The 20,509-nt window shown below is 40.1% G+C and overlaps 1 protein-coding gene across 1 annotated transcript in view; it reads left to right on the top strand.

Moving 5' to 3' along the window:
• The window catches only part of LOC149729128 (uncharacterized), a 70,446-nt gene that overhangs the window by 30,816 nt on the left and 19,121 nt on the right, over positions 1-20,509 (top strand). The window contains exons 55-88 of the mRNA XM_089888675.1: positions 189-344; positions 636-815; positions 1,245-1,361; positions 1,851-2,000; positions 2,248-2,796; positions 3,024-3,605; positions 3,979-4,105; positions 4,511-4,630; positions 4,971-5,112; positions 5,452-5,629; positions 5,877-6,122; positions 6,389-6,669; positions 6,895-7,012; positions 7,620-7,802; positions 8,096-9,401; positions 9,641-9,792; positions 10,230-10,487; positions 10,785-11,021; positions 11,257-11,859; positions 12,130-12,240; positions 12,592-12,782; positions 13,299-13,544; positions 13,865-14,031; positions 14,423-14,541; positions 14,854-14,995; positions 15,382-15,595; positions 15,961-16,148; positions 16,573-16,778; positions 17,105-17,382; positions 17,655-17,795; positions 18,353-18,497; positions 18,958-19,091; positions 19,827-19,959; positions 20,238-20,387. Coding sequence (XP_089744801.1) covers positions 189-344; positions 636-815; positions 1,245-1,361; positions 1,851-2,000; positions 2,248-2,796; positions 3,024-3,605; positions 3,979-4,105; positions 4,511-4,630; positions 4,971-5,112; positions 5,452-5,629; positions 5,877-6,122; positions 6,389-6,669; positions 6,895-7,012; positions 7,620-7,802; positions 8,096-9,401; positions 9,641-9,792; positions 10,230-10,487; positions 10,785-11,021; positions 11,257-11,859; positions 12,130-12,240; positions 12,592-12,782; positions 13,299-13,544; positions 13,865-14,031; positions 14,423-14,541; positions 14,854-14,995; positions 15,382-15,595; positions 15,961-16,148; positions 16,573-16,778; positions 17,105-17,382; positions 17,655-17,795; positions 18,353-18,497; positions 18,958-19,091; positions 19,827-19,959; positions 20,238-20,387 — 8,250 coding nt within the window. The remainder of the gene's footprint in view (positions 1-188; positions 345-635; positions 816-1,244; positions 1,362-1,850; positions 2,001-2,247; positions 2,797-3,023; positions 3,606-3,978; positions 4,106-4,510; positions 4,631-4,970; positions 5,113-5,451; positions 5,630-5,876; positions 6,123-6,388; positions 6,670-6,894; positions 7,013-7,619; positions 7,803-8,095; positions 9,402-9,640; positions 9,793-10,229; positions 10,488-10,784; positions 11,022-11,256; positions 11,860-12,129; positions 12,241-12,591; positions 12,783-13,298; positions 13,545-13,864; positions 14,032-14,422; positions 14,542-14,853; positions 14,996-15,381; positions 15,596-15,960; positions 16,149-16,572; positions 16,779-17,104; positions 17,383-17,654; positions 17,796-18,352; positions 18,498-18,957; positions 19,092-19,826; positions 19,960-20,237; positions 20,388-20,509) is intronic.

Genomic DNA, 20,509 nt, shown 5'->3' with positions numbered 1-20,509 from the left:
TGTTGTTGCCCCGCCATACAAGGATAAATAAGTTACATACGTGGTAACTCGTAAGCGGGCACGAGGTGTATGAAACAGAACACCCGTGTTATAACGACTGTCGTTGCCCCGCCATGCGAGGATAAATAAGTTACATACGTGAAACCGACAACTGTTGTTGAATAATTACCATTTATGTCCTTCCTTAGGTTTCTACTGCCCTAGTGGATCCAGCAATGCATCAAGTTTGTGCCCACAAGGTAGTTATTGCCCCCCTGGTAGCAACACACCCCAACTCTGCCCCCCTGGTACATGGAGCGATAAGCATGGGCTGACCAATGAGACGAGCTGTATGGATTGTTTAGGTAAGGTGTAGCGACCACTCTTATTTTCTTCCAACTAAATGTAAATATGTTTTAACTGTAAGCGTGTTTTAACAACTGTTGTTTTATCGCTATATCCTGTAATCGAAAAGACAAAGTTATTATATTGTGTGGTTAAAGTTGGGTAACTGAAACTGCACCATCCTCAGTGTTAGATTAAACAAGAGGGAGTGTTATATAAAGACCAGCTTGGTACTTGTAACACTCACTCTTGTCTCATCTAACAACGCAGTTTCTTATGTTATCTTATGAACAACACCCTTTACCCCACAGCTGGATTCTTCTGCCCACGATCGGGCCAAACACAAGTAGCAGATAAATGCCAGGAAGGTTATTATTGTCTTGTTGGACAGAATGGAACATTTGACAACATTTGTCCACGAGGGTTGCATTGTCCTAATGGTAGCGCTTTATACCAGGAGTGCATGGGTGGGACGTATACTGATGCGGAAGGTAGGTTGTGCTGTATATATGGCTGTGTGTAACATATATATATATACTAGTGAGATCTGAGATGTGATATGATGTCATTTATACTACCAGTATCATGTATTATGGCGATGCATTTATAGCCGTATCATTTTGATACCATGATAACCAGACTAAATAAATGCATTGTTATATCGGTATCATGTGTCGTGTGTATGTGCTACCACCAATATAGCACAGTGCCATTTCATACATTTATACCAACAACATATACTGTAACACCTTTTACCTTCACATCAAAAACAAGCTCATGTACCTTTACCAGTACCAGTGTTTGTACCTAGATTAAAAAATCCGCCCCTGTGATAACCCATCAAAGGAATATTTGTTTCAATGCATGTACACCCATGCACACAACACATACCACCTTTTAACTATATTATGTATTACCAGGTCAATCTGAGTGCCAAACATGTTTGTCTGGTTTCTATTGCCAACCTGTTCAACCTTATAATTCAACTGAAAACATCAAGGAATGCCCAGAGGGTTATTACTGTCCAGCTGGTACAGGTAACTTAATTTATTAATAATAACTTATTTGTCTACTCGATTTTAATAGTAAAGATTATGAATTGGCAAAAGAAAAAAATACAGAATATAAGGACAAAAACTACAATTGTTAAAACAAGGTTACGGTTATATTTACATTTAATTGAAATAAAGAAGCACAGTTGTTCTATTTCTGCTTTCTACTAATATTCCATTGCATATTATGCATCATATTGTGATTTTAAATACCAAACACCACATATGGCACTACAGATATGCTACCGATATGACTTATTTCAATAAATGATTATACAATATGCTCACTGCCAAGTAGTATTACCACTTCTTCATTGATATATAACACCCCGCCCCCCTAGGTTTCACATGTTGTCTTCAACGAATTAATGCAACTTAAAACCTTACCCAATATGACTTATTTTAATACATGTTGTATATTGTATTTCATGCTTACTGCTAAGTGTATTACAATCTCATCGACCCCCCCCCCAGGTTCCAACACAACATGGTGGCAACCGTGCCCGAGCGGAACTTTCAACAATATGACAGGATTGTCATCCGAGGATCAATGTTCACCTTGTACTGAAGGTTATTATTGTAGTGGGACAGCCAACCCTGCACCTACAGATCTGTGTAGTGAAGGTGGGCCATTATATGTTGCCTATATATTATTAAGTATTATGAGATATGTTTCCTTCGGCAACACAATTAATGACAATTGCTTCAACCTAGTGGTCTACTGTTAGCCACATATTTTTAAAAAAGAAAAAAAATATTAACACTTAAAGTTAAATACGTGGTAACTTGTAGGCTGGTACGAGGTGTATGAAACAGAACACCAGTGTTATAACGACTGTTGTTACATTTATTAATATATTTCCCCACGCAGGTTATTATTGCACGAGCGGCGTCGACCGTCCCAACCCTGGAAATGGAACAACAAGCTACTTAGTGACATCACAAAGCAATGACAATTGCTCCTGTTGTGGTGGAAGCAATACTGGGTTGGGAGGAATTTGTCCGAAGGGTTACAAATGTCCGAGAGGGTCAATATCACCACTAGAGTGCGACGCAGGGACGTACGCACCAAGCCAGGGTTCGGCTACGTGCAAAATATGTGAACAAGGTTTCTTCTGCCCACAACGATCGTATGAATATATCACCAACCCGTGCCCAAGTGGTCACTACTGTCCACCAGGTACAACGCATAGTGTGGAATATAAATGCAAAGCAGGGACGTACAATCCAATCAAGATGGCCGTTTCCATCAATGACTGCTTACCATGCAAGAAAGGTGAATACTGCAGCACTGAAGGCTTATCTGGCCCTGATGGAAACTGTTCAGCCGGCTTCTACTGCAGTGGTAACTCAACCACAGCCACCCCTGTTGATTCTGTTGAAGGGAGTAACTGCCCTGCTGGATTCTACTGCCCACAAGGTAAAGTACAAGTATTTACACACCATGGTTTAAGCATTAAACATAGATAGAGATGATAGAACAATTCAGATCCCGTGGTGTGTTTTGGATCAAGCCATCACCCATGTAGATGAAACAATGTTCCAACAAGACATTAAATTATTAAAAAGCCTGGTTTTATAAATTCTTTTGTTTATGAAACAACCAAATAACATCCCTACATTAGTTTTCACATTCCCTACTTTCAGGATCCCAGGCACCAATATCGTGCCCATCTGGTTATTACTGCCCAACCTCTAACATGACCATCTACACCGACCTCTGCTCTCCAGGCTATTATTGCTACCAGAACGCCACCGTGCCGAAGCCTAATGATACTGTAACAGGCTGGCCTTGCCCAGCAGGTCACTACTGCCCTGCAGGGGTTACAACACCCATAGCTTGCCCTAATGGAACATTCAGTGCTTCAGAAACGAATGAAGTTGAATCAGATTGCGACGCCTGCACACCTGGGTTGGTTTGTTCAACAAATGGACTTGTTTCTCCTGATGGTATTTGTAACGCAAGTTACTATTGTCCTGGTGGAGATAAAGTAGGCACGTCGATGCCATGTGAACCAGGGTTCCATTGCCCCGTGCAATCCCCATACCAGGTACCATGTAAATCGGGTGAATACCAGAACGAACCTCTCGCTGAAGTTTGTAAAGTTTGCCCGGAAGGTTTTTACTGCGACGCTACAAACGCTTCTGTCATCGTCCCCACGCCCTGCCCACCCGGATATTTCTGCCCCAATGGAACAGAGTTCGGAGAGAAATATCCGTGCCCGCTTGGTGAGTTATTAAACGACTTTATTTTATACAAAATATTGTACCACGAGACTGTTTCAAACATATGTAGGCTGTACAATAATCATATTCCTACTTGGTAAGTTGGTATATTTCGATGACAGCAGAGTTATCAACATATACTTAAGCATGTTGCATCAGAACACAGTTATAATCAACAATCATATTTATGATTCTATAAATGCGTCTTGCTCTCTACATAAGTTAATTTTGATTATATAAATTTAATAAATGACTTCATTTTGTGTCTTCATCCACGATGATATGAGTGGTATTTATACTTTTCATATTGAAATCTGCAAATATATACGCAAACACCAAAACTGTTAAATTCACGACAATACCATTTTTATCCCAGGAACTTTCAACAACAATACAAAGTCAACAAGGATCGGCGATTGCAGTCAATGTTTGCCTAAATATGCTTGCACTGAACCAGGGTTGGTCTACCCTTATATTGAATGTTCATCTGGATATTTCTGCAAGTTAGTATTTCAATTTACATAGGTGTTTGTAGCTGTAAGTGTATCTTGAATTTCAGATTTTATGAATGTGCTAATGCAAAATTGCACGCATGCTATCTTCAATTTACCATGCTCTTATTATTGAGTCTTCTTGTATGCATATCTTAATTCACATACTGATACAGAAAATTAGTATTTATTCATAAATAATTATGTATCTCAGTGGATCAGCAGAGGGTTTATATGTTTATAAAACCAACTAAAACCCAAAGCAAACATTTGTTCTCTTTGCTTTGTGTTTTGTAGCATATTGATGGTGTGCATAAGGTGTAACAAACCAGTTAAACCCCACAGTGTACATGAGGTGTATATGACACACTGTATACAATTGAACCACACACCAAATAACCCTCGTTCCATCACCAGACATTCATCGAACTCATCCACGCCAACATTAGGCCCCGACATTGCAGATGAATGCCCCCCTGGTTATTATTGTCCGCAGGGAACTGATGAACCAACACCATGTCCACAAGGAACTTTCAGGTGATGTGTCTGCTCTTATAACGCAATTAAAGTTGACCCTCCATTGAACGGGTTGTGTCTTTATCCAAACTTTTGTTTTCATTAGAAGACTTTTTAAGAAATAATTAAACATAAATGGCTCTTTTTTAGCCTCTTTATTTGTCTGCTAGATGTAGCGACCACGCTACTTTTGACCAAATAAAGATGTTTTTAACCGTAAGCAAGTTTTAAAAACTGTTGTTTTTTCGCTATATCCTGTTTTTTTCTCATTTTAACTATTTTTGGATCTTCGCTACTGTAATCAATGAGTCAAATAAAATATATATCAATATTATAATAATAACCCCCAATTACCCCACAGCTCCAAACCCCGCCTAAGCAACGAGGGTGAATGCACGAACTGTACGGCTGGTTTCTACTGCAGTCCACTTGCACAACTTGCACCAACTGCACCATGTGACCCGAGGTTTTACTGCCCACTAGGATCAACCAATGCCCAACAAGTAACTATATGATATTATACCTTTTGTAAAGTAAATAATCTAGTATAAAAACATGGGTAAAATAAAAAAAGTTACAAAAAAATCACAAGCAATGTAATAGAATAAAAGTAATTATCTTTGCAAATACTACGGGCGTTATGTTATATACACCTTCGGTTGTTGTATGTATGGCTGACAGTTAAGTGTCTTGCTCAATGACACACATACACGCCTGCAACAGTGATAATATCAACCTGTATCTTCTGGTCTAGTGGCGATCACTGTAACCGCTGCACCGCATTATCAACTAACAATATACATATTATGTACATAACCACCCTTTATAAACTCACCCACCAGGTAATCTGTCCCCATGGTAGTTACTGTGGCCTCCAAACCTCCGTTCCCGACCCTTGCCCAATATCCACGTACTCCAACACTGAAGGGTTGGCCAACTCCACGCAATGCTTGGAATGCAAAGCTGGGTATTATTGTGACCAACCTGGGAGAACTAATGTTACTGGGCCTTGTGCTCCTGGTTAGTATTATTTACTGCTTAACGAATGTTTCATATTTGTCCCCGCATATTCAAGTTACTGCTTGAAAGTTTAAATATCCCTGTTTCTTAAAAGTTCACAATCACTAAATCTGTTAGTGATTGTAACTATGAACATGGCATTCAATGTTGGGGGTGATGGTCTCTCCCCTAAATCTCAGATTTCATGGCATGTTATTGTGCACAACCTCACTCATAAATAATATAAGTTCAATAAACTACCCACCAGGTTACTACTGTCCCAATGGAAGCTCCAGCGCTACAGAGAAACCATGTTGGATCGGTTACAAATGTCCTGAAGGCTCCCCTCTACCGCTATCGTGTGGTGATGGATATTACTCAGACTCCCCAACGTCATCGTCGTGCCAACCGTGCCCCGGTGGTCAATACTGTGTGTCTAGTGATGTCATCCCTGATGATGTCACTACTTTGTACAAACCATGCCCAAGGGGCTACTTCTGTCCAAATGGAACGGGTGAGTTATGATGTATTAGCACTTAATATAATGTTTCAATGAATGTAACTTATTTATCCTCGCATGATGAGGGGAACATTATAACACAGGTGTTTTGTTTCATATACCTCGTGCCCGCTTACAAGTTACCACATGTGTAACTTTGTGGGTGATAGTATTTTTGTATAGCTAACAATTTGGGTGCCTTGCTCAAGGACACATATGACCGCAATGGTGGCAACACCAAATTATTTGTATTTAAAGTTTACCATCCCTTCACCTCACAGGTGTTGACTACCAACCCTGCCCTGTTGGTACTTACTCCAACAAAGAAGGTCTACAGATCATAGAGGAATGCCTCCCATGTGAACCTGGGTATTACTGCAATGACACGGCCCTCACATCACCAACTGCACAATGCTATGAGGGATATTACTGCCAGTCAGGTGTTCAAACCCCTGGTCCAAGCGGAACGTTATGCGACTCCATTCCAGGATCAATATATCCAAGTGTGGGGGACATCTGCCCCCCGGGGACGTTCTGTATTCCTGGTTCTTCAACACCAGAGGTCGGTGTAGAGCAAGGTTTTTAAACTATGTAGGGACACATACATTCGAAATGTCCACTTTTTAAAGTTATTTTAAATATTTAAAGTTTCATAAAACACAGTTAATAACCCTGGATACAAACGAATTATCAAAAATATTCAAATTTATTTTTGCAAATTTTTAACATGTCGTATAGCAACAAAATTCCTTCTAAAACTTGGTAAAAACTTTTTTAAACCTTCCAGAGTTGCAAGGCTGGTTTCTACAACGACATTACCACCCAAGGTGCATGTCAGTTATGTGAACCTGGATATTACTGCCCTGCTAATACAACAACATATATCATCTATCCTTGTCCTGAAGGTATTTATGTTTGTATAATGTTTTGCTAATACTTTGTATGGACGACAGTCGTTATAACACAGGTGTTCTGTTTCATACACCTCGTGTCCGCTTACAAGTTACTATGTATGTAACTTATTTACCCTAGCATGGCGGGGCAACGGCAATCGTTATAACACAGGTGTTCTGTTTCATACACCTCGTGCCCGCTTACAGTTACTATGTATGTAACTTGTTTATCCTCGCATGGCGGGGCAACGGCAATCGTTATAACACTGGTGTTTTGTTTCATACACCTCGTGCCTGCTTACAAGTTACCACGTATGTAACTTATTTATCCTCGCATAGCGGGGGGGAACGACAGTGGTTATAACACGGGTGTTTTGTTTCATACACCTCGTGCCAGCTTATGAGTTACCACGTATGTAACTTTGTGGGTGATTGTTTTGCTGTATGGCTGACTGCTTAGACAACTCATTAGTAACCACTGGGTTGGAGGAATTATAATAGTATTCCACATGTTTAAAACAAAATATTCTAGAGTAGTTGAAATAACCTATTTAGTTTAAACACCTGATTCATTTACCTTTTATTCAATTTCACCCATTTAACCCCCACTCCCCCCCAGGTCACTTCTGTCCTCGTGGCACGGACGCCCCATACAACAACCCATGTCCTGCTGGTACCTTCAACAATGTAACTAATGGGCAGAATGAAACATGGTGTATTCCATGCACTGCTGGTACTTATTGTGATAACCTGGGGAATGTGGTTGATGGTCTCCCATGTGATCCAGGCTACTACTGTCCAGGTATTAACACATTCAATACAAACCATTGTATTAACATCACTATGTGACTTGCCCAATTACACCAAGTTCTAGGTGTTTCAACTTAAAAATTTGCCCCTGCTACACACGATACTGAGCAGAGTATCAAATTTCTGTGCCCTGATATAACATGTTTAAATATATTGTGATTTATATAAGTCTATCATTTAGTTGAAATGCTCCTGTACAAAGATGTTTCCATATTTTGTAAAATATCCATTCCCACCAATGTTAATGCTACATAATAACCCACGTTACCCACCCACATCCCACAGAGGCGTCCATCTCTTCCACTGGCTCCCCTAATGGTGGTGAATGCTCTGTCAGCCATTATTGCCCCCTAGGTTCAGGGTCACCGGTCCCATGCCCTGCAGGTCAATATTGCGAACACCCACAACTATCGGAACCCACGGGAAACTGCACTAAGGGTTATTACTGCCCTCCTGGTTCTGCTAAACCACAAGATCCAACGTGGGAATGTGAGGTTGGCTTCTACTGCCCTGAAGGAACCCTTGCCCCAATACCTTGTGGTAATGGGACTTATGGATTAATTGGAAAGTCAGAATCTCCTGGTCAATGCCAAACATGCGATGCTGGCAAATATTGTGTTGGAGTTGGTCGAACTAACGTTAGTGGGGACTGCGAGGCTGGTTACTATTGCCCTGCTGGTAGTATAACACCCAATGATCCAACATATAGATGCCAAGCTGGATATAAATGCCCCACAGGATCTCCCCTACCTATTCAATGCAATACTGGGTTATACCAGAAAGATCCACAAAAAGCAACATGCGATGACTGCCCTGTAGGTTTCTACTGTCCAAACGCAGGTGCCATCACCACCCCAACACCATGCCCACAGGGACATTACTGCTTACTAAACACTGACAGTGCAGATAAATATCCATGCCCTCCTGGGAGTTATAACAACAATACAGGCAGCTCATCCAGCAGTAGTTGTCAGCCATGTTGGCCAGGGTATTTCTGTACAACACCAGGTCAAATAACAGGCAGTGGTGATGGGCCATGTCTGGCTGGTTATTACTGTGATGCTGGATCTGCCACCAGCACTCAACATATTTGCCCACAAGGGTCTTACTGTGTGGAGAACAGTGCATTACCCCAGCCATGCCCTGCTGGGACTATTACTAAAGATTCAGGAAACCAAAACATCTCTGATTGTGAATCTTGCGACCCTGGTAAATACTGCAGTGACACAAGTGGGGGGATGGTGGATTGCTTGCAAGGTTATGTCTGCACGGGTGGGTCGGACACCCCAACACCCACGGACGACATTATGGGATACATCTGCCCAAGTGGGTTCATGTGTCCCAACGGAACCCTCACGCCCAAAGAATGCATAGTAGGGTCGTACCAACCCCACGCAGGCCAGTGGACGTGCGACTTGTGCCCGGAAGGTTCGTACTGTCCTAATGTGAACACAACAAGCCCCCTACCATGCCCCATGGGTTACTATTGTGGGTTAGGTACAGCCGTACCAAGGGCTTGTCCTGATGGAACTTTTTCAAACAAAACTGATCTTAAGGATTCCACGCAGTGTGTGGCTTGCCCTGCTGGGAAGTAAGTCGTGCATTTACAGAATTATATTATTAGGGCTATAATATAGGTATTACATAACAAAATGGAAAATGTTTTTTTGTGTTAAGGTAAAATTTTGGTGGGAGAGAAAGAACTTTATGGCTTTCCTATAGCTTGTTTCAAACACTGCCATTTTAGTTGCTTTTTGTATATTTCCATCTTTGCTATTGTTACTGAAATATTAAATAAATATCACATAACATGTACAATTTACGCCTTAGATTCTGCAAAGCCCCCGAAACGAACCCATACGATGGTAGTAAGGATTGCAGTGAAGGTTACGTATGCGTTACACAATCTTCATCTGCTGCAAACTTGGTGGTGGATGGGTTTGGGAACGGACCTTGTCCTGCTGGTCATTATTGCCCAAGAGGTAAGTTTAAGATGGTCAACCATTATTAGTGTTAATTATTAATTCTAAAGGACCCTTGAGGTTTTTGTGCGTCTATTATAAAGTGTTTATTGTTATATTTATTTTTATAAAAATATTCATCTCGCGGTGTATTTATAAATACTTAATTGCTTGTCTGCTAGTTGTGGTTTTAACTAATTAAATGTTATTACATTTTAATCCCTTTTTATTACGGATTGTATCTGAAAGTTATTACAGTGATGAAATATATTGAAGCGTTGAAATATTTGCTTGGCATTCCACTCTACTAATTATGGTCGCATGTAATAAGCGCCCTGTAACGTAGCAACTGCGTGAATTCACTTTTACGTGTTTGCAACCATTACAAAATATACTCGCTTAAAATTGCTACAATATCTTGTTTTACATTTATCATAAAACAACTTCTACACACACAGGTACACCTGGTGCATTAGAATGCCCCCCTGGTTCACTACGCGCCGCACAAGGTGCACGAAACATCACCGATTGTGTCCCATGCCCTGCTACCAAGTATTGTACGGGCCCTGCTGCTGTTACATTCACTGGCGATTGTGATGCGGGCTTCTACTGCCCATCCAATGCTTATATAAAGGACCAACAGCCATCTGCATACCAATGTACACGCGGACACTTCTGTCCCCCAGCCTCTTCCGAGCCTGTACCATGCCCATCAGGTCTGTAACTTACAATAAATATAAAAGTATTTATCTTCTGGCATCAAAGTTGTAGGAGATTTTATGAAATAAACAGTGTTTTGTCTGCTTTAGTTAGGGACTAGGGTTAACCCAATAATAACGTTTCAGTAAAATCTATGTTTCATATTTTATGCCAGAAGTTTAGTTCTTGGATGTTTTACTGAGAACATATTTAGTATTTTTTGTCTGTATTCATTCAACTTCTAAGTTATACCTAGGGTAGATTTGCTATGTTATATTTTAATGTAAGTTTTCCGTCAACTTTCTCCCATCCAGGTTCATACCAGCCAGGGGTTGGTGCTACACAGTGTCAAGCATGTGATGCTGGCTTCTTTTGCCAAACGAACACAACAACCCCGGTGCCATGCCCAGTGACAAGCTACTGCCCCGTGAATTCAAGTTCCCCCCTTAAATGCCCCGGGGGGAAATACGGGGTGGGTGAACAATTAGAATCGCCCGATGATTGTTTGGATTGTCCGAGAGGTTTTTACTGCGTGGACGGCAATGTATCAGGTGAGATGGCCTCGTGTCTGTTGTTTCACTTGTGTATTGTCAAGTAAATGGATAAATACTCCCCGTTTTTAGTGGTTGAGAAAAATAATATGTTTGTAAACAATTATTATGACTAAGTTTTTAAATATTTTAATAATTTGAAGATAAATTAGTCTAGAGACAACTATTTGTTGGTTTTATTTTTGTGTTAAAAGTTCAAATCCGTATTATTAACTTCATATTCCTTCACTCACAGCTCCATGTTCAGCTGGTTACTTATGTATTAGTGGAAGCGACAGCCCAACCCCCGATGGTTCAAACCCCACTGTGGGTGGTCCTTGTCCATTCGGATATTATTGTTTAGAGGGAACCCTTGACCCACAACTTTGTCCTGAGGGTTTGGTCATCAACGTGGTTGGGGCAAGCTCCAAGGATAATTGCACCAAGTGTCCCGCTGGGTTTATTTGCACGAATAGCACCGTGCCAGTACCGTGCAACCCGGGCTATTACTGCCCATTTGACGAAGCAATAACACCTTGCCCACCTGGAACATATTCAAACACATCAGGAGCTTCAGACAGCAGCACATGCGAGCCATGTTTACCTGGGTATTGGTGTCCCTCCCCTGGTACTACCAACCCCACCCAAACCCCATGCCCCGTCGGCCACTACTGCCCCCTTGGTACAGGAAGCACCCCTACTTCTAACACCACATTAGACCCTGTACCCTGCCAAGCTGGTACATACCGCGATGAAGTAGGTGGTTCATCGCAAGCAGATTGCTCCACGTGCCCACCAGGGTATTATTGCCCGTATGCAACAACAACTTGCTACAACTGCACGGATTCTGGTGTTCGAGGTAAAGATTTTCATCATATTATTGTCTAGGTATTTCACACAAAAAAAATTAATATTAGACAAAAAATATAGTTGAAAAATAATAATATTTTTAATCCATTACCAATTATATTTAATGTGTATATGTTCATTGCTGTATATACATTTATAGTTTGTTTTATAAACCTATATATGTAATTGAAACTAACAGTAGTGTGGCCACATGTCAGAAGCAACCATAAATCAGCATACTGTAGAAGTCAGGTTTGAATAAACCAAACACTCCACCCAGGCTACCCTTGTCCATCTGGTACTTACTGTAAAAGTGGTTCCGTGTTCTACCAACCTTGCAAAGCTGAGTTCTACTGCCCACAGTCATCTGTACAACTTCCATGTCCTGAAGGTAAGCCTACATTGATGGTGGTTACACTTATGTGGGCCAGTTACATGGCATATAGTTAGAAATTTAAGGCTTAATGCTGCTATCATTGAATCAATGTGTGTCCTTGGGAAAGATACTTGGTGGAATTGCTTAAACAGTTACATTTGTTTAATAAGTATTGGAATATGTTGTGTAGCTTTGAGTAGAAACCTTCATATAACAAAGCCACAACTTTGGTTCTAAGTTTCAACTTAAGATGGTCTCATAGTCTTTATGGTGTATACAAGCTACTTCACATGGTTGTGGAACAACTTGATATATGAAACTAACAGTGGTACAAAGTTCCTAAGTTAAACACACTCTTCCCCCCAGGTAATTACTGTCCTGGTAACTCCACCTCCCCCACCCCATGCCCTGCTGGTCATTATTGTCCTATAAGTTCAGCCCTGCCATTGAAATGCCCGCTTGGTTATTATGAGTTAGATGGATCCACGAGAACCACATTCGCAACCACGTGTGGTGCGTGCCAACCTGGTACTTTTGGTGCCGATGAAAACCGACAGGTTTGTGATGTCATCAGTCATAATTATGTGTGTTCAATTACTAATATGAAGACATTGTATAAATGCTGTGAATCTTTAGTACAAAGCATAATTGTAACTTGTTTATCCTCGCATGGCGAGGCAATGACAGTCGTTATAACACGGGTGTTCTGTTTCATACACCCCGTGCCCGCTTACAAGTTACCACGTATGTAACTTAATTATCCTCGCATGACGAGGCAACGACAGTCGTTATAACACGGGTGTTCTGGTTTTTACACCTCGTGCCCGCTTACAAGTTACCACGTATGTAACTTGTTTATCCTTGCATGGCGAGGCAATGACAGTCGTTATAACACGGGTGTTCTGTTTCATACACCTCGTGCCCGCCTACAAATTACCATGTATTTGATATTTAATTGTTTTTTCAATAAAGATCTCACTGAACTTACATCTGCTGTGTTAGAAACTTATACGGTTCATCCTATTTTACTACTAACCACAAAGTCCACAATACACACATAACTTCCATCACAGAACTGCAGTGCATGTCAAGCTGGTGTGGTTTGCCTCACAGCAGCAACAACAGACCAACCACAAGCGAACAACGCAACATCCAACACAACCAACTCCTACCCATGCCCACCTGGTTATTACTGCCCATCATCATCCATCATTCCCACACCTTGCCCTGCTGGAACTTATAATCCAAATGAGTTTGGCCAAGATGCATCAGCCACATATTGTATATTGTGTGGGGTCGACCAGTTCAATCATTTACCAGTAAGTTATTTTGTTAATTAAACCATTTATAATATATATAATTTATTTTCTACTTATATTTGAATCTTGTCTTTCTATTCTATACGAATAATCAGCTAGTCACTGGGATTTAGACCACATTTGGCTCGACACCCCATAAACCTGTAATTTTACTAAAATAACACCTATCTCACTACTCCAAGGACTAACCAGTATTTTGCCCAAAGTTAACACCCAACCCCAGAGACCTGTAATGTAACTGATACCATAGTCCTGCATACAAGTGAAATATAGCACTAACTGTAGTCTTATATATACTAACTCCACCCCCCTTACCCCAGGGACAAACTGCATGCCTTGATTGTGGTGGGCAAGCCTCCCAACCAAGCATGGGCCAAACTACATGTGTGTGTACGGGGTCTGGTCAGGACTTTCAACCAAGTGACCGACAATGTCCGTGCGCTGATGGTTATCTTATCGATGAAACAAGAGGGGGGGATTGTGTCAAGTGAGTATGTTGGACACTGGTAACATGTGTGTGATGATGTTGGTCCTAGTTTTCTGGTTTAAAACTAAATCTATGGTTCAATACAACAAACAGATCGCCTGCCATGTATTTTCCTGAACTCACATATTCTATTAAGGAATATTCACTTCAGTGTATATGTAGTTGAAGCTGTCTGATAAATATGATACCTTTGTAAAGGTTTGATAAAATATAATACCTTTGTAAAGGTTTGTTAAAATATAATATCTTTGTAAAGAAGAAGGAGTTAAAATTTTGACTCTATAAAAATAAACCACCAGAAAAGGTTTACCACACTTGATCTATGCATGGTACCACCACCAGCAGAAGCGTATCTTCTTACAACTGTTATACACTACCCATGTTATAACAGATATGTCTACCCGATATGCACCACTGGTACATCAAGATCACAAAGTGGTCAGTGCCTCACTGATGAAGAATGGTTGATTGAATGTACAAACACATGCGGGTCAGAGGAATTGAGTCAAGGTGAATTTGAACTTTATTCAAATGTTTTGCAACCTGTTTTGTGCTTACACTACAAGGCGTTGTGCCAAAGTGATATTTTTGTGATTTATTTTTACCTAAGGGCAATTTCTGCTTTGAATTTTTGTATCGAAAACAACAGGAGTGACAGAAAATTATAAATATTAACAAAAGTTTGGTCTTTTGCCAGACTTTTTTTGGCCAAGTTACTTTTAAAATATTACCTGGCTGGGATTTAGTAACAGCTATATCGGTATACAATACAGCACTCAAGGTTTGTGTTCAATCTTAATATTCAAACCTTAAACTTCACAGGTGTTGATAGAAGCTTAGGTGCTTGTACTTGTGCTGTGGATGATCTGGACAGTGTTTGTGACCTTGAGTGTCGATCAAACCAACAAAAGATTGTCCAACTTATTTGTCCGAACCCAGTGCTTGGGCAAGAGGCTTATGTTAGGTTGGTGGGGTTTTGTTTTGTAACTGTATAAGCATATGTATGTTGCCTGCTTTTCTTTATCTGTAGTTGGAAACTGTAAGTCATTATAATGTGTGTTCTGTTACATACACCTTGTGTCCGCTTACAAGTTATCATGTATTTTATTTTGTGGGTGATTATTTTTTTGGAATGTATATACTATGGTGTATATAAAAACACCATGGTATAATTGGCAGTGAGCGTGAGGTGTATGAATACACTATGTGTGTCTGGTGTATAAGAAGACACCCATGTTATAACTCGACAGTGAGCATGAGGTGTATGAATACACTATGTGTGTCTGGTGTATAAGAAGACACCCATGTTATAACTCGACAGTGAGCATAACGTACTCAAATATCCACCAGAGTAACTTACACTGATGGTTCGATCGAAGACTTCCCAGTAAGCCAGTTATCGAAAATTATCAACGCCCCGTTCTCAATCAACGACAACCAATGTACAAGTGGAAGTGGAAGTATTGAACCTGTCTACATAATGGAAAGCACGTCCGTTGGAGTGCTTGGATTGTATCAACCTGATGCTGCTTATGTAGCTGGACTGTTGCAAGCAAATTCACAGGTAAGTTATGGTGTGTTGTGAATGGAACTTATTCATCTTCGCATAGCGGGGGGGAACGACAGTGGTTATAACACGGGTGTTTTGTTTCATACACCTCGTGCCCGCTTACCAGTTACCGCGTATGTAACTTTGTGGGTGATTGTTTTTCTGTATGGCTGACAATTTGGACAACCCATTAGTGACCACTGGGTTGGAGCAATTGCCGTTAAGTATCTTGCCCAAGAACACATAAGCATACAATGGTGGCAGCATCCAGCCTGGAACCTGTATCCTCTGTTCTAAATGGCTTTACCCATTGTTCCACTGTGTATTAAACTTAATGTGAAAGAACAAACAAACTTGTTTTCACGATATTCCATCTCCAGCAAAACACAACCCAATCATCGACATCAAGAAGACGCAGAAGCATCGGGAATTATGGAAACTTTGGTTCGTTTAATTACGAGACAACTTGGAACAAACGGAAGTTGTTGGCTGTGTCGAGCGTTTCCAACAGTACAGGGATAACCAACCCCGTCGTTTGTTTGGCTGATAATGCAGTCGTGATGTTCACGTAAGTTGGGTGTATGGAGATGTGTACACGGCTGGTGAGCAGGGGGTACGTGGTTCAAGGCTCACTGATATTGTTATGGTTTGACAGAAACATGGAGAAAAACTGTTTAAAATAACTTGATAATAACGTTTTTGATATTTGATCATTAAGATAATCTTCTGGCAGACAATACATTGGTCCTTTAAGATCACAAATAAAATATTGCTAAATTTCTTTTGGATTACTGATATAGTTACTGATATATTTAGTGAACAAGATACCTGGTTAAACCATCACTTAATTATATATATGTATATATGGGTCATACATATAGATATTAGTACAATCATATATATATAAACTATACATAGAATGTGATGGATATACATCAACTGTTACTGCTAGACTGAATTAAATCATGGTTTCCCCCCCCCCCACCATACAGCATCACCAACACAGAATACCCGATATACGACACCAACAACTTATACAACACAAACGATAAGTTTGACTACGGTGGCTTCCGTAAACTACAAGAGGATGTTCAACTGACCGGAACCACAAGTTCTTTGTTTGCGTTCCGCTTCAGCGACCCAGGGGTTTACGCATTCTATCTAAGCACGAATACTTTCAAGAAGTTTTACGTTAAAGGTGATTGTGTGTTTAAACTTGTATGGGTGAGGTCCTTGAACGTACATCAGAATACATGGAGATGTAGCCGGAGTTCCTTCCTGATTATTTGTTCTATTTGGCTGAGAATTTGGACAACCCATTAGTAACCACTGGGTTGGAGCAATTGCCGTTAAGTGTCTTGCCCAAGGACATTAACAACCATAATAGTGGCAGCATCATGCCTCGAACCCAGTAACTTCTGGTTACACCTCTTGCTTTTCAATTGCTTTTAACTGTCTTTTTCAAAAAGAACCCCTCATCGAGGTTTGAACCCAGTACCTTCTAACCCTTCCCCCCTTCCACAGTTGTAAGCCAGGGAGGGACGTGCACCGAGGTCGGTCCCTTCTTCCCCCCCACCCCGCGATACATGACGCAGAGTGGTCTCAGTTTACGCACGGACATCTTACTTGAACCAGACTGGTTGTTCATTGGCCTGCTACTGGCATCTGCTGTCATCATCATCCTTATATTGGTGGCAGCACTTGTATTGTTCCAGAGATATGGATGGGGGAGGTTGAAACTGTTGGTGCCTTACTACAGAGTGATCGCGACCTATTTTGAATTTGATGATTATTCGTCTAAAGTAAGATGTGTGTTTCTGTATTTAAAGTTCCAAATTATTGATCAAGAACCGATAAGGAAAAGTAGGCATGCAAGATGAGAAACTGATCTATGGGATATGAATAAAGTGGTTTCTAGGGCAAATATAAAGTTGTTGATTTTGTATGTTTTTCCAAGGTTCCAGAATAAAGTTTGTTGGACTAAATATTCCCCACACCCAGTTGTTGCCTTTCCTGCAGTGCCATCTTATATAGAAGACAAATTATTTGTTAAAACAATTAATATTTGATCCAGGGTTCAACCGTTCATTCCATCAAGAAATATCATCCAAACCTTGACCTTACAAACAAAGCTGGTGTACACCAGGATCAAGATGCCGCTGTTGTGGGGGTTGGGGTTGATACTAAGGATGAATTCTGGGATTACGAAAGACAGGTAAGCGGTGGGGGTGATTGGGGGGTTGTAACATGCGGATCCTCACCAAAAGGTTGAAATCCTAAATTGGGTCGGTTTAAAAAAGGTTGTCGAAAATGTAGTTGAAAATAAATTGTTAAAATTTTTCAACACTGAACTTTCAGGTTATATCAGGTTTCCCCTAATTGATAATCATGGTTTTATTTTTTCGTTTTGTAGAGAAAACATTTAAGCATTTATTTGTTATTTAAATACATTACCCACTGCACCATTATTAACTGTAAAAGTAAACTCCCAACCCTATAAGTTGTGATGTCTCAGAGCAAAAAATGATATCCTACAGTGGGGTTGCTATTTAAAAAGTTGTGTAAAATATAGTTTCGGAAATCAATTGTTAAAGTTTTTTTTACACTAAACTCACTGTGAGTTTTAAACTTGGATGTAACATGAAAACAGAAGCTATGGGTAAAAGTAGGAAGAACATTGGCTAAAATTTGAGTAACTTACATTAATTTTTCTTCCTATATTATGTATAGTTAAAATATATTTGTATATAGAACTAACCATATGATTGACAGGTTGATTTGGAATCCTTCAGCAGTCAGGAGTTATACACAATCCTTAAGAAACATTCAAACCATGTAACATCTAGTATTGGGATGCAGAAAGAAGAAGTGAAATTACTTTATCAGAAAATATCGCAACAAATACAAGTTCTTAAAGGTGGGACAGGATTCATATTTATTAAGTGTTTATGAAAGTCAAAGTTATTTGAGCCAAGCTGTCGTAAATATCGTAAAAAAAGTGATAAACATAGTGTCCTTAGCTCCATTAGAATTAAATGAATACCAAATGAACGCCCAGCTCATTACGAATACAAGTACGCTAAAGGTAGAACATGATGGATATTCATATACAATGTCACTGCAAGTCATAATATAAACAATTTCATTTTGCTCATATTCTGTCCTTCTTGCTACCAGGTGTAGTTTATAAAAGTTGGCTTTTCAGATATAATAACATGAATTTCATTATACCAGCGTTTTGTCAACTATACGGCAACACTATATCCAGAGTATATTATTATTGCCTTGCTGTATTGCAGTTGAAGTGTTAGTGAAATAAAATATACTTTAGCCAACCTACTATATCATTATATCTGACCATCCAACCCTCCACCCAGATTTCTGGACAGCGAAGGTAAACGTGTTCGGAAAGCCGAAGATGAGCAAAGATGAGAGGAAGGTTTACGAGGAGAGGAGGGAGGAACTTGAAATGGAGATCGAACGGAGGAAACATCTTGGAGAGAAAGTTATGGTGGGTGGGGGTGTATAACTGTACATGAATGAATGAAATTTATTTCGTCTCTTTGATCACGATAACGAAGAACAAGAGAGTTTACAAAAGCGAAAAGACGGGTAGTAACGGTAAAACAACAGTTGTTAAAACTCGCTTGTTGATGAAAAGAAAGAAATGATGTTTTGGATAAAAGGCGTGACCGTTACACCCCATGTATGATGTGGGGAATATAGATCACTGGGAACACATTACTTGCACATACTGTTTAAATATTTAGCAGCCATATATAAAAAATTTAAAAAAAAAACCCTAAAAAATATTAACCTTCAAACTAACATACATGGTAACTTGTAAGCCAGCACGAGGTGTATTATCACCCGTTTTATAACAACTATCAATTTCCGGCCACTCATGAGGGTAAAGTAAGTTACGTTTATTCAAATATATTAAAGGCAGCCTTGGTGTTGGGGTAATCGGCCAACTATGGTCTAAATACTAGATTCTCTTACAAGTCACACTGTAAGACCTCACCCTATACAATAGACTGTGCATGCACCATGTCGGGTTCATGAACCAACCCTGACCACATATCCTAGGTACTCAAGGACCTCACCCTTGTGTAATGTAATGTTCTCAAGGAAATATTAATTCATTTTCATTAATTCATTTGCTGCCAATCTCTTACTTTAAACATTGCCTAGTAAACCTTGATAATGCATGTTCAACCCATATACCTTGATATTGAACCCACAGTCAGTATTGGTTCAACAACGTGAGTTACAACACGAGGACGGTGAGCAAAGGATGAACAACTTTGTTCAATTTACATCATTGTTTAAATCTGTTAAGAGGATTCTTATGAAGACAGTGGAAGACATTAAGGAAGGTGGGGGAATTGTTTGTTGCAACAAGTTGCCTGGCGTAGTGGTTAGCGTCTCTAGCTCAGAGGTTACTATTCGATAATGGTTTGACATTGCTATCGCTGTGTATCGATTGTCCAAATTGTCAGCCATACAGAAAAGCAATCACCCACAAAGTTACATTTGTGGTAACCTCTAAGCGAAGTGTATGAAACAGAACACCTTGAGTTATAAGACCGCCATTGCCACTTTAGGTTTTATAACTTAATTTTAACTTTCCCCTTTCTAACCCCTACCTTCCCAGGCAACACAAACACGGATGACCTCCAAGCTGATGTTTCTCGTGTTAACGACATGATTAATAAGATATCTATGGTTGTGAGCGGTGAATGCCGTAGACTTGGTTGTTGGGGGGTGCTGGGTGAAGGAAGCGGGGCTCAACTTATTCATCCAGGTGAGGGGGTGTGCACGCTAAATACATTTACACTTTTAGTTTTCTCATTGATTAATATGGTGAATGCAATATACTTCGGCTCTGCTTGTTTGTATAGACACCTAACAACAGGGTAAACTATG

The sequence above is a fragment of the Ciona robusta genome, chromosome 11, assembly GCF_009617815.1.
Source record: "Ciona robusta chromosome 11, ASM961781v2".
NCBI lineage: Eukaryota > Metazoa > Chordata > Ascidiacea > Phlebobranchia > Cionidae > Ciona > Ciona robusta.
This window is presented reverse-complemented; position numbering and strand designations above follow the sequence as displayed.